Consider the following 12,703-nt stretch of genomic DNA (forward strand, 5'->3'; position numbering starts at 1 on the left):
AAATTCCTTTGGGAGACAATAAAAGCAAATCAAACCTTGAACTTCACACTGAAAGGCTTGACTGAATATATTATCAAGTATTAGTTTGATTATAATAATTTTAGATCGGGGTTCCCAGTCAAAGCCTTTCTGTTTTATAAGAGAAAAAAGGTAAAAAAAAAAAAAAAAAAAACCTTACCATGATTAATATCCATTTGTCTGGCACACATAAAAATTTAAATACAAAAATGAATCAGTAAAATTGCAAAAACAGAAATGAAACACTACATTTCTTCTACTAAATTGACAATATTTTCAAAACAGACATTTTCCTCTAATGGCTGTTTTCCAAATCTGTGTTTTTGATGGCAAATTAAAATTGATGGTTCTTATCAGTGATTTTTTTTTTTTTCTCTGTTCTGGTTCATGTTTTTGTAAGTCTGCAAGCAAAGGACAGCAGAGGACACAGGTTGCCAGAGGAGGCACTGAAGTCCCACATATCAAGAGGAAGCGAGCCTTACATCAGCACATCTGTACTGTACGCACACAGTCTCTGTCCCTGCGTATCTTTTGGGTTCGGCTCAAACGCACACGACATTAGAGTCTCCTTCTTTTTTTTTTTTTTTGCCATTTTGGGAACCTGTTACAGAACATGTCCATTGACAGAGGAAGCCAATTGTGTCTCCATTCAGCCAAACCAGCAGAGGTGGGATAATATTTGTATGGAAGTTATTGCAATAAACATGCCAGGTATCCTGTTCAGCCTGTTAGCTTTGCATGGATATACCTTTAGTCTTCATGGTGATCAAATGAGCTCTTGAGGGATATTAAGAGGAGTGCCCTATCTTTATATTATATAGGTCAACACGTCTTGCACCAGTTCTGTCCAGACAATAGAGACTGTAATTTTCCCACTCAGTGGAAAGGTATAATGTGCTTGTTGGAGAACACTTTTGAACGAGACCACGTCCAAAAAGCTTGAAGGAGATGAAGGCGGGGCATTTACTGGATCTATATTTGAAAGCATAGGGAGTGGATATGACTTTACTCTTGGTAATATGCTTACATAAATGGGATTAAGACGAGGATGAGCAGTCTAGCTTTTCAACCATTATTACTGATAGACGTCAGTGGTTTGAGCAGCTGTTGAGGCATCAGCCTTCGTGCTGCAGGAAATGTCTCATTTGTGTAAAGTGTGAAACACGCAGACACACAGATATACACATTCACACATTTGTTGTTTTTTTTATCAGCATTTGTGTTAGGGCTCTGAGACAGAGGTGTAAATTTCAATGATCCAAATCACAGCTTCTTGACTACTATCAAGTGACTCCTGACGCACACGTTCACCTCCTCCTCCCTCATTTTCATTTTTTTTCTGCCTTATAGCCAAAGCTAACAAACAGTAAAAGAGTAAAATCATCAATGAAATGAGTATATCTGCGTAAATTAAGCAATAAAGATTTGTATATTAGTACTATCTTATTCTAACAAGTCGTGCTTGAAGTATGAGCTGCTCTATAAATAGCTTTGGGGCCGACAACCTTTAAAATCATTCAGTTATGACCAGGAACAGTGTTGCAATCAACCAGTCAATGATGTGCAGACACAAAGCGAGGGCATGGAGTGCTATTTTAGGGACGTGTGGCCTGCCATAACATGAGCACTACCCATGTATGGCATTAAGCTAACAGCAGATCAGACCCAGGGATTCTAGAGAGTTGATGCTATACCACCTCAGATAAGAGGTGAGAGGAGAGTTCATATAAAAACTTTTGAAAATAGGCTATGTTTACCCTGTGGTGGTCTAGTAATCAAACATGTGAACAGAATCACTCAGACAAAATCAAAATGTATTTTATTTCAGCCATCCCATTTTCAGCCATCGCAAACCAAATAAATTAAATATATAATGCACAGTTCCAAAAGATGATTCTCATTTGTAAACTTTTGAAAGCAGCGGAAAGGCAGCGAAGGTGTCTTTTCCTCTCTCTCACTGTCACAGTGTGCTGGAGATGTCACCGGTGCTTTCACGAGTAAAACCAGCCTGACAGGTCTTTGACCACATCAGTCTCGCCTCTTGTCCTCCTCACCGCCCTGCAGGCAGTACAGTAGTGTTCACTCCAGAAGGCCGGCTGGTGTAAGACGTAGCTCCCCCTCCAGTCCAGGTGCCGCCTCATCCTGGCCGGGTTTCGCTTCAGCAATAGCAGGTACCGGGCCAGCTCTTTCACCGTGGGGAAGTCATTCACGTGGATGAAGGCCTCGGGAGGCAGGAAGCGCTCGTAATTCTGCCTGGATGGACCCAGGACCACTGGGACAGCGCCTGCCAGCACTGCGTTCCACAGCTTCTCCGTGATGTAGTCGGTGTGCTGCGAGTTCTCCAGCGCCAGGTAGAACAGGTACCGTCTGACCAGCTGCACCACGCTGTCACTGCCCTGCGGCAAAGGTCGACCCGCGCGTCCGAACACATCAATCCGGATGAACCGCCTGAGCTGGTAGTAGAGAGCCACGCGTGCGTGGGACTCCGACCAGTTGCTGATGACCCAGGCCGCGAGGCGGGGCCGGAGGAGGTCTGAGTGGGAGGGTCCGTGAAGCCGGTGCTTCAAGTTGCTCTTGAGACCTCTGGCTGTGCGTGCACGGGGGACCAGATATCCGTACGGCAGGAAAATGTTCGAGTCTGTGCGGTAGCTCATCGTGAGGTTGAAAACACCCTCAAAACGCCACAGTCTGGATGTGTGCGCGGGGGACTCGTAGTTCATCCATATCCACTTTTGCGCGCGCGGCCGCGGTTCCGGCGGCAGGTCGGCGGTGCCGGTGGCGATCTCCCGGTGGTGGATGATCACGGCGTCCGCCTGGATGTACGCGTGCGCGTCGTCCGTGAGCGTGCACCCGTTGATACGAAACAGCTCCCAGCAGTCCGGAAGTTTGCGACGGCGACCGAAAGGATGCGTCCATATCAGGAGCGTCACTGCGCTGTCCTCCTCCGAGAGAGAGACAAAAGGTTCCAGCGTAAGCGGGTCCGGTAGGTAGAGGAGGCAGACTCCCAGGAGTAACACAAATCCGACGGTAGCCAAGCACACAGAGGAACAGATCCGTTTGAGAACATGGACGCCACATGTTTCCCGCCGGGACAAAGCTGAGCGCCTGTCTGCTCTCTGAGCTGTGACTGTGGAGCGGCCCGCTGGTCTCCAGTGAGCCACAGCTCCCATTTACACCCTTCACCCTGCAGCTTTCCTCAAACTTCTATTTCAGCCATTTGACACACCCAAATGCCCTACTTTAAAAATCACGGTAGTTTCCGGTTTAAAGTGCAGACTAATGCCAGATCAGATTATCTGACAATAAAACCTGCAAAAAGCCTCCAACGATCTTTTTTGTTTGTTTTTAGCACTGTTGTCCCCTGTCTCACCTGCCCTGCTCTGAGCGTAATTTCGCGCTGTCTTCTTGGTCCAAATAAAGTGAAAAACAGTTGCACCAGTGCTGTATACTCAAACATTTTGACGTGGCAGCGTTGGTCTCGGTTCCAGTTACGCGCTGAATGGGCCTTTTGTGAGGCCTGTTGACTGTCGGAGGGCCTCCCGACCACTTTTAGGTTGGGTAAACACTCGACCCGGGGCGCGGCGTCCTGCTGATGAAATTAGCAAATGTCCTTTTTTTTTTTTTTTTTACAGAGTAAGTTTTTATTAAGTGTTTGTACAAAGCATAGAGGCCTGGGCTCAAATCAGGTGTGTCATAGCTTTCTTTAGCCTAATTTTGGATTACAGCCATTGAACTGGCATTCAATAATTATCAAATAATGTCTCAGATTTAATGGGATTAATGAAAACTTTTGTACTTGTCAATAACCGTGTTGGGTGCCCCTCTGCCCTGCACGAATGGACATGTAAAACGCTACATGTTACATTCACCACCAGGTGTCTCCCTTACACAAGCAGAAAGCTTCCCTGTGTAGTGTCCTATGCAGTTTGTTCAGTGCAGTGGGATTTTTCTCACAACATGCAAGTTTAATTTGCCAAATGAATAAACATTTCAGCTGAAAATTAGGTATGCAGCAGCGCAGCTTTGAAAAGGTTTGTCTGAAATGTTTTATTTATTAGATATGACCCAGCATTGCAGCACCCTCTAACCAGAAATGTTAATAAATGACTCACAGTTTTAATTTGGTGATCTAACCCAAACAAAGAGGAATAAAAAAAAAAGAACGCAGTCCTTCAGATAGTGACACATTACTCTCTGTGTAGGAAGATCAACCGGCCAGGTTGTTGTTGTTATAAGAATGTATTCTGATCAAAACTCATGAAAAAATGATGAGGCTGCTGGGTTGGAAATCCTGCACTGTGTGTTGTGTCTGAGCTCTGGTGGGCAGGAAAAACACGCCGTGACTGGGACAACATTATTGCTCCCCACAGACACAGAGTATGTCATGAAGTCTGAATGTGAGCGGAAAAAAATGGCAGACAAGGAGGAGTGGGAGGAGATGAAGCGAGAAGCATGTGTGTCTCCACTGGGTCCTCCTCCTTCCTGTTACATCCATTCACTTTTCTTCACCGTGCAGGAAAAAAAAAAAAAGGATGTCTGTGTGCGTGCATGTGTGTGTGACTAGTTATCCCCATAAGAGGTTTTGTATTCTTTCTGCATTATTTATCCTCCCTTTCATCTGAACAGTTCTATTTTCAGACGATCATTTAATGTCCTGCCTGGGGTTATCTTGTGTTGGGAAGAAGTACAGCAGTCTCATAAGTTATGTAGACTTGGTGAGGCTCAACATTATAAACACATGTATGTTCCTTCTCAAAAAAAAAATAGCAGAGGTTCCTGAGTTCAGGAGATGATACGCAGGAATGAGTTTGTTTTATCTTCAGTTGTATTTATTTGAATCCTTTTATGAGACACAAAACCCTGCAAATGTTGCTGGAAATGTAGGCATACTATAATTAAAGTTGAACTGATTGCCGATATGATGGCATTTTGCACAGCTACAATTGCAGCCTGGATGATAAACAAAGCGTGGCATTTGTGTCTTGTTTCCTCATCTCTCTTGCCAGAATAGGACAAATCTGCCATCCTGCTCTTTCACTTGTTGTTGCAGACCTCGAATCTCATGGAGGAATCAATATTGCATCTTCCTGAATTTTAACATCACTACAGCAGCTAACCACATGTGTGTATTTATGCAGTGCAGATAAAAAGAGGAAAAAAAAGACACAAGGGCCTGTCAAGTTACTTGTTATTGACCCCGGACGACACTAAAACCTTTCCAGTTTTGCATTCTCCAGACCTGTATTTACTGCTGACTTCCTGTTCCTCAAAAGTGATACCACTTGTATGTTTTTTTGTGGATGTGTGAATCATACCAGCACACAGAGAAGCATTCAGTTTTTGATGGGACCTCCAGGTCTTCACTCATCTTCCCTATTGATTTTCTCTTGCTTTCCTTTTTGTGCTCCCAGGGGACGGGTTGTCTCAATTGGTCCCAAGAAACAGATAGAAGAACAGAGAGAGGAAAAAAAAGAGGAGGGGCAAGAAGCGAGAAAAAAAAAAAAAGTGGAAGCGGCAGGAGGGGCCTTCGATTGCCCTGATCACTGAGGCCCTTGCTGACCCCTGACCTTGATCATGACCTCGGAGGTTACCCCGCAGGTCAGAGGTTGTGTGAAAGTGCCACTGCGGCGATTCACTTCACTGCTGGGTGATGATGATCTTATGCAGCCTCCCCAGCCTGTCTGACATGATCAGTGTTGCACTCTGCCTGCAGCTCCCAAGGGCCACACATCCATCTCTAACCCGGCCACACAAGGCCCGCTAAAAGCACCTTACAGGCAGAGTCAATGAGCAGGAGGAAAAAGGACACAAACAGAGAAAAGTGGGAAAGCTAAAGGACAGAAAGGCTGTTTTATTTTGTACCCTGTAGCTCTGTCAGGGTATAAGATCTAGTTGTATAATGGCAATGACACAAAGAATGTGTGTTTATTTCTCTATATTTAAACTTTAACCAAATGTACACGAACTGATGAGGCTAAACCTCCAGGCCCCAACATGTTCCTTCTGCTGTCCTTGTCATGAACAATTTATGTAGTTTTTTTCCCCTCTCTGTAATTTTACCATAGAGTGTAATAAAAAGTCAGGTTAGGATAAAAAAAAAAAAAAAAAAAAAAAAAAACTCTCAAGTTATTCATGGAAAACATGCATGAACCTCTGTAGCAGGAACGTGGTAATTTGTAGGCAGATTGATAACTCTGACTGTTACTTGTTCTGACTTAGACTCTGTACCCCCTACTGCTTCAAAGTAATCCAGAGCCTAGTGAAGCTTCAGTCAAATCCTCATGGAGATACTGTGTGTTGAAATACAGAGACTGAAAAGAGCGTCTGGATGTGCAGATTCAACCGACTAATGTTCACGGCTTGTAGACTTTCAGAGAACACTTTGCAAGAAAAACTTTCTTATCAAATTAAATTATATTTATAGTGAATTTTGCATCAAAACATGCAATGATTCATATTTATGTAAAGCAGAATTGAACTAAAAGTCAAAGATCTCTGCGTACACAGTTACGCTCAGGTAAGCTACAGAAGCAGTCCGGTTTAATGGTCTTCCTAAAGAGAAAGTACTTCATGTGCTTTAGAAGAGACAGATTCGTCTTGATTTACAGACTACCCTTTTTATAAAATGTTTTTGATTTTTGATGATTTTGGATTGATAATTGTAAAATGTTTAGCTGTTTTAGAGTCTCGGATGACAAAGTTCTTTGTTTGCAGGGAAGTTCTTGCTGAAAAATGCTTCACCTCTGCAACAGTATTTTTGGTGTTTTGTGGGTTGGGCATTGTATGCGTCACTGATACACAAAGCAACTCACCTAGCAATATCTGAAACAGTCCTCATCCTATCCAAAGTAAAAAAAAAAGTATACATCAACAATATGAAATAATCATGAAACATTTCCAAACACAAACCTACGTTTCATAGTTACTTTCACACTCTTATAGATTTAGAAATATTGTTGAAAACCTTTCTTGTCTGTTTTACTATTCTTATTAATATCAGTGGCATATGGTGTGCTTTCTTTGTGTGATGGTAAGAGATAACCATACAAATACAGCACAATGAGTACATTGCAAAGCGACTAAGCTTGTACAGATTATCTCAGACCTGTATTTCTGGTTTGGTTTAATGATAGGTCGCATCACAAGTCAGAGAGGCCAGGCCAAGGAAGCACCGATTAACAAAGGAAAAGGAATGAGAGGATTAAACACAGGATTCATCGCAGTATTTTGTCAAAAAAGTAAATGCATCTAACAGTATTCCTTGTGTCCTATAGTGCAGATACTTATACTCCTTAAAAAGACTTTGAGTTATAATGTAAATCATACTGCTAGTGATTAAATTAAAGCAGCAGCATTGACTTCTTATATACAGTGTGACTAAAGCCTGAGTGTGATTCAGTGTATTTTATGAAAAGCATGTGACTGGGTAGGATGAGAAAACTGAAGCCAGCCTTTAATTCACTGTATTAAGTCTAGAAATGAAGTATAAAATAAGGCAAAGCTATTTCGGCGACATATCAGTTGAGCACTGTGTGCCATTCATACTGTAGGAAGATGGAGACACAAACAGTTTCAAATCAAATCAAGTAATGGCCTGAAAGTTGATCTAATCCAAAGCACAAAAATGCCCACCTTTGTGTCCACATGAATGCGGTGAAAGAGGCGTGATTATCCATGGCAAATTCTCCTGTTATTTTTAGTGGATGCAATTGAAGTGCATTGGCTGTGAAGAAATGAAAATGATTGGAAGGTGAAAAGAAATGCGATAAAATATTTCTATTACAGCGTTCTAGAAAAAAAACACAAAAAAAAACACTCCAAAGTGTGAGTGCAGGCGTGAATTTTCCAGAGTCAGACCTCATGACACTCTCAACAAGTCAAATTTGGGAAGCCACAAAGTGCTAAAAATGAGCACAGCAGATGTGTCACCCTGATAAACCTTAGCAGCTCGGCTCTGGTTTGGTGTGCAGAGCAATTGGAGGCAGAAGCTGAGGCGTGATGTGTTTTAAGGTGAATGAGACGGTACAGTTTGACACAAGAATTTAGGGCTCACCATACATGCAGTGTAATTAGAAATTCTTTGCATATCCCTCTGAGGCACCTCCACACACTGAGAGGGTCAGAGGACATGGTCAGCAGGAGTGACGCCTCAGGAGCAGCCTGGGTTCAGTGCATTGCTCAAGGTCACTTCAACAAAGGATATGTATGCACAGTGACACTCTGACCACTGGGCTGCCTGCTGCAGCAGTGACACGACTGCATTAACAAAGCAACGAGCTTATTTCATTAATTAATCAGATTGATATTTGCTTACCTCAAACAGAAACATCAAGCTTAGGGTCTTAATCATATTATTATAAACAGATAAAATCATGAACTTGGACATATCTTGTGCCAACTCCACTCCATCTTTTACCAATTCTTCAATGGCCAAGTTCAGCAGGGCCTCCAACCATGGTTTATTGCATAAGATGGGTTTGTATACATTACATTCATCCTTTTAATCACAAAAAACAACAACCAAACCCTACATGTACAAAGCAGTAACTGTAATCATTGAGGATTTTTTTTTTTCTACGACTGATTCAAGTTGAATGTTTTGTTTGAAAAATTATTTTAATAAAAGACTTTATCCTGGATTCTATTTTCAACAATTAATCGAATTATGTTTAAATTTAGACAAAACCTTATTTTTTGCAGTTGAATGGATGGAGCATGTGCAAAAAGCCTTTAATGACGGTCACTAGAAAAAAACAACACACAAAATATGTTGTATTAATAACTCAAATTAATGTTTTATTTTTTTTGTTCAGTGTGGTGGCTGGTACTAACAATTAATTTCACTATCGATTCATCTATTGATTGTTTTGTCAATGAATTGATCAGTTGAGTGGTCTCTTAAGTGTCAGAAGATAGTGAAAAATGTCAGTGTTTCTTAAGGCCCAAAGTGCAACCTAAAATCTTTTGTTTTGTTCCGACTAACAGTCCACAAACAAAAGATGTTTAGTTTATCGTCACGAAGGACAAAGAACCAGCAAAATAATATTTGCTGTAAGAGATCAGGCATTTTTTTTTTTTTTTTAGCATTTTCTTCATTAAAAAAGGACATAAAATGATTAAAGGATTACCAAAATAGTTGGAGATACATTTTCTATTGATCAAGCAATCGGTATATTATTGCAGCTCAGGTAGTTGCATCAAAAAAAAGTAACGGGTGTAAATGAGCAGTGTCAACAGCAGAATTACTTTTAGCTAAGGTGCATAAGGAAAAATCACTCATTAACAGTTGGCTTTTTATTTCTAAATCCCACTGTCACAATGAATTCGCAACGATTATTGATGTAATAAATGATTAGCTGTGGGTCTACATGATCTTCAGAGGAAACATTGATCCTGAATGCTCCCCCTGAGGGATTGGTTTCCTTTTTGGATATGGCTTCCAAGTAGCCTTCTGGCATTATTTCTGTATGATCTTTTGCTCTCAATAACACGTGGAGATCAAACAAAAACTACCACGCCAAACACACGTCTCTCCCCATTTCCTGTAATTTCGGCATCATAAAATAAAGAGTAATTCAACGCCAGTTCGGTTGTTTACCTGTAATATCTGAATGTTGATAGAATGCTATTTAAGCAATTATAATGGCGTTATTAAGGCGACACTGCTGCTGGGTGACTCCGTTCCGTGCGGCGGCTGCTCCCGGGGCGGGCGGCGGCTGCGATCCGGTCCGGGTGTTGCGGCCGACCCGGTCCTCTCCACTGAACTCCAACCCCCGCGCTCTCTATCAGCATCTCATTCCTGTCTCAATATGTCTCAAGATGGCGGCCAATGCAGGATCGATGTTTCAATATTGGAAGCGCTTTGACTTACAACAACTACAGGTCAGTTCCAGCTCCCGTTTTAATCGTCGGGTCTCCGCTCGCCGCGGCCGCCTCGTCTCTTTCGGGGAAGGGGGGGCCCGCGGTTTTTTGTTTTTTTTTTGTGTGCCGTTGTTTATTCGGCGGCCGCCTCGTAGGTGTTTCGGAAGAGAATTCAAGACCTCTTCCTCACATTGATGAAAGTGGCTCTCTCGCTGATCAGAAATTGATCCTCTTTGTTCAATTCAACATCGATCGGACACCGCAGCCGGGGCGAGCCGGGGCGACGCCGCCGGGATGCGCCGAAATAAAAAGCCGAACGGCGGCGCTTCGGAGGAGAGCTTCTGGTTGGCGATCTTTATTACGTGTTGTTCAACTTTTACCGGAGCGAGTAGCCGTAGTTAGCCCGACGCTTTAGCCGCTGTAAGGTTGGATAATTTAGGGGGAGAAGAAGAAGAAGAAGAAGAAAAATAAATAAATAAATAAAAATAAGTGCGACTCATTATACGGTGGCGCTGTTGGTGACACCAGCCGCTGAGACGGGCAAACACAAGACACACAACAGCGTGTTGTGTTTTATTTTTTTTTATTTTTGTGTTTTTTTTTTTTTGTGTGTTTTTAACTGTCACATTGGCAAGTTTAGCCGAAAACATTAGCCAGCTTAACGGCTAACGGTTCTGAGGCAGTTTATATCGAAGTCGTCTCCGGGATTACGGTTCATCAACTCGGCCGTTTTTCTCCCTCTTTCACCCCCCCACCACCACCACCACCTCCTCCTCCTCCGACGGCAGCTCCACACCGTGAGGTTTTTTTTTTTTTTTTTTTTTTTTTTTACACACATTTGCCACGTCTGTTGGAAAGTGGACAGGACGGGGCAGTGTTTGTTGATGCAATTAAAAGGCAGTAATGTCAGAAATCGGATAGATCATTGACCTTGCGATGGTGGTGAACTCCCAGCCTCACGCACGCCGCTGATGTCGGCGTGCACGGAGGAGAGATCCGCGGCACGGGAGGAGGGAAATATTGGGGCCTGTTCAGTGTGTGAATATAGGCTGTTTTGACCTATCGCAAGACATGCAGACAATGGCACTGTTGTGTTTTTTTTTTTTTTTTTTTCCCCCCGTGGCATTTAACATGCATTGCTGAATTTCAAATCACACTTTATGAATATTAGTAGCCCGGTCATTAACATAAGATTGCATTATGTAGGCTAGCCCAATTGTTCATACATTATTTTGCACAAGCTTGGGATTTAAACTTTTATGTAGGTCATGATGCCCCTATGACTGTGTAGACAAAAGGACAGTGAACAAGTCTTCCCAGCGGGCTTTGTGTTGCACTTACGCCACATCATCAAGGCTTCACTTCTCCTATTTATTTGATCCTGTTTGGTCCTCCTACTCGTGCTCCCTTGTTCATGCATTATGTAAAAAAAAAAAAAAAAAAAAAAAAAATGAGACCGCTTTCTCTTGTCTTTCCTCACCATCTATCTCCCACCCCCTTCCTGCCACCTCCCCCCCATCGTTTTCTCCCTCCCCCTCCCTTCCCTTTCTCTTTATATTTTTTCCTCTCTTTCTCACTTCTGTGGCCCTTTACAGTGCTTTCACCTACTTCGCCCTGTTTGAACCGGTGGGTGTGTGTGAATTTGTCTGAGATCAAGTCTTTTTTTTCGTAGATTGACTGCCAGCACGGACAGTGAAGGCACCGCCAGCAGCCAGGACATGAAAAATGCATCGCATAAGTTTGTGATAAGGCCCTGGGTAATTATGGCAAAGGCCCCTATCACAAGCGATTAGTCAGGACAGTGAATCTGAGCGTGTGCAAAAAGGCTGGCGGTTGGCAGGCCTGTCTGCAGGATAGGAATCAGTCGGAGCTGGTGTGTGTGTGTGTGTGTGTGTGTGTGTGTGTGTGTGTGTGTGTGTGTGTGTGTGTGTGTGTGTGTGTGTGTGTGTGTATATGTGTGTGTGTGTGTGTGTGTGTGTGTGTGTCTGTGTGTGTGCGCTTGCAGAACTGCTCAGAACATTCACTGTCTATTATTGATGACATCTTATTTACTCCCCCACCCCCCACTGAGAGCCTCTGAGAGGAAAGCCTTCAGAGAAGAACCTTTTTTTTTCCTCTCCATTTTTTAAGGATAATGTGGGGTTAGCATGATATGATCGTCGTCTTCACATGGGCTTGTCAGACAATTTCTTTCTCGTTTGCCTCGTCCGTGTGATCGAATGGACAGTGTGCGCTGTACACTCGCAGCCTGTTTGGTCTGTGCGAGAGGCACCAGCAAAGGAATGTTTTCTTTCCTTTTTATGTTTCTTTTTGATGATGAAAATCCAACCCAACCTAGATGTCAGTAGCTTTAAGCCATCATAGCGTCTATTCCTCAGGCTCCAACTGCTGATGTTCATTAAAATCCTATTTGATCAGTGGGTCCCATTCCCTGTGTGAGAAACTAGCTAGGTGGTTGTTACAGGACAGAGAGTGCTTTGAAACAGCACAGCGAGCTGTTAACTTGTCGTCTCTGCATGCCTTGCCCCCCCCCCCCCGCCCCCCCCCTCCCTCACCACCACTACAAACACAAATGGGTGCAACAGTGATGCTTTTAGCAAGGTCTTGCACACTTGCAAAGTGGATCAGTGATTCAGAGATGATGGCAGGGTGACAGTGAATTACAGATGGAGGAGGTTTTAACGTCTGTAATCCCTGTCCGTCCATTACAGAGTTGAGTTTCTTTAGAGGGGATCATCACTCTTCTCTCCTGTTGTTTTTTCTTTTTTCCTTTTTTTTTTTTTTTCCTTTTTTTTTTTTTTTTTTTTTTTGACCCAGTCAAGCA

General features: G+C 43.0%; 2 protein-coding genes across 5 annotated transcripts in view; one reads left to right on the forward strand and one right to left on the reverse strand.

The window, feature by feature from the left end:
• Positions 1–1,811: 1,811 nt before the first annotated feature.
• LOC138196938 (alpha-(1,3)-fucosyltransferase 4-like) lies at positions 1,812–3,188 on the reverse strand. Its single transcript, XM_069147327.1, has one exon. It carries the CDS (start codon positions 3,186–3,188, stop codon positions 2,010–2,012), a length of 1,179 nt encoding a protein of 392 aa, XP_069003428.1. The 3' UTR covers positions 1,812–2,009.
• A 6,547-nt stretch (positions 3,189–9,735) lies between these two features.
• Positions 9,736–12,703, forward strand: part of cux1b (cut-like homeobox 1b) — a 60,936-nt gene continuing 57,968 nt past the window's right edge. The window contains exon 1 of one of the 4 annotated variants that reach the window (XM_069148189.1): positions 9,736–9,900. In XM_069148189.1, the coding sequence (XP_069004290.1) occupies positions 9,838–9,900 (63 nt within the window). In that variant the 5' untranslated portion in view covers positions 9,736–9,837. Of the gene's footprint in view, positions 9,901–11,015; positions 11,637–12,703 lie in introns of those variants that run through there. The other 3 variants (XM_069148192.1, XM_069148193.1, XM_069148190.1) reach the window with 3 other exon arrangements.

The sequence above is a fragment of the Embiotoca jacksoni genome, unplaced genomic scaffold (assembly GCF_022577435.1).
Source record: "Embiotoca jacksoni isolate LCO1_2020_lvr unplaced genomic scaffold, fEmbJac1.0.p SCAF_14, whole genome shotgun sequence".
In the NCBI taxonomy this organism is placed as follows: Eukaryota; Metazoa; Chordata; class Actinopteri; family Embiotocidae; genus Embiotoca; species Embiotoca jacksoni.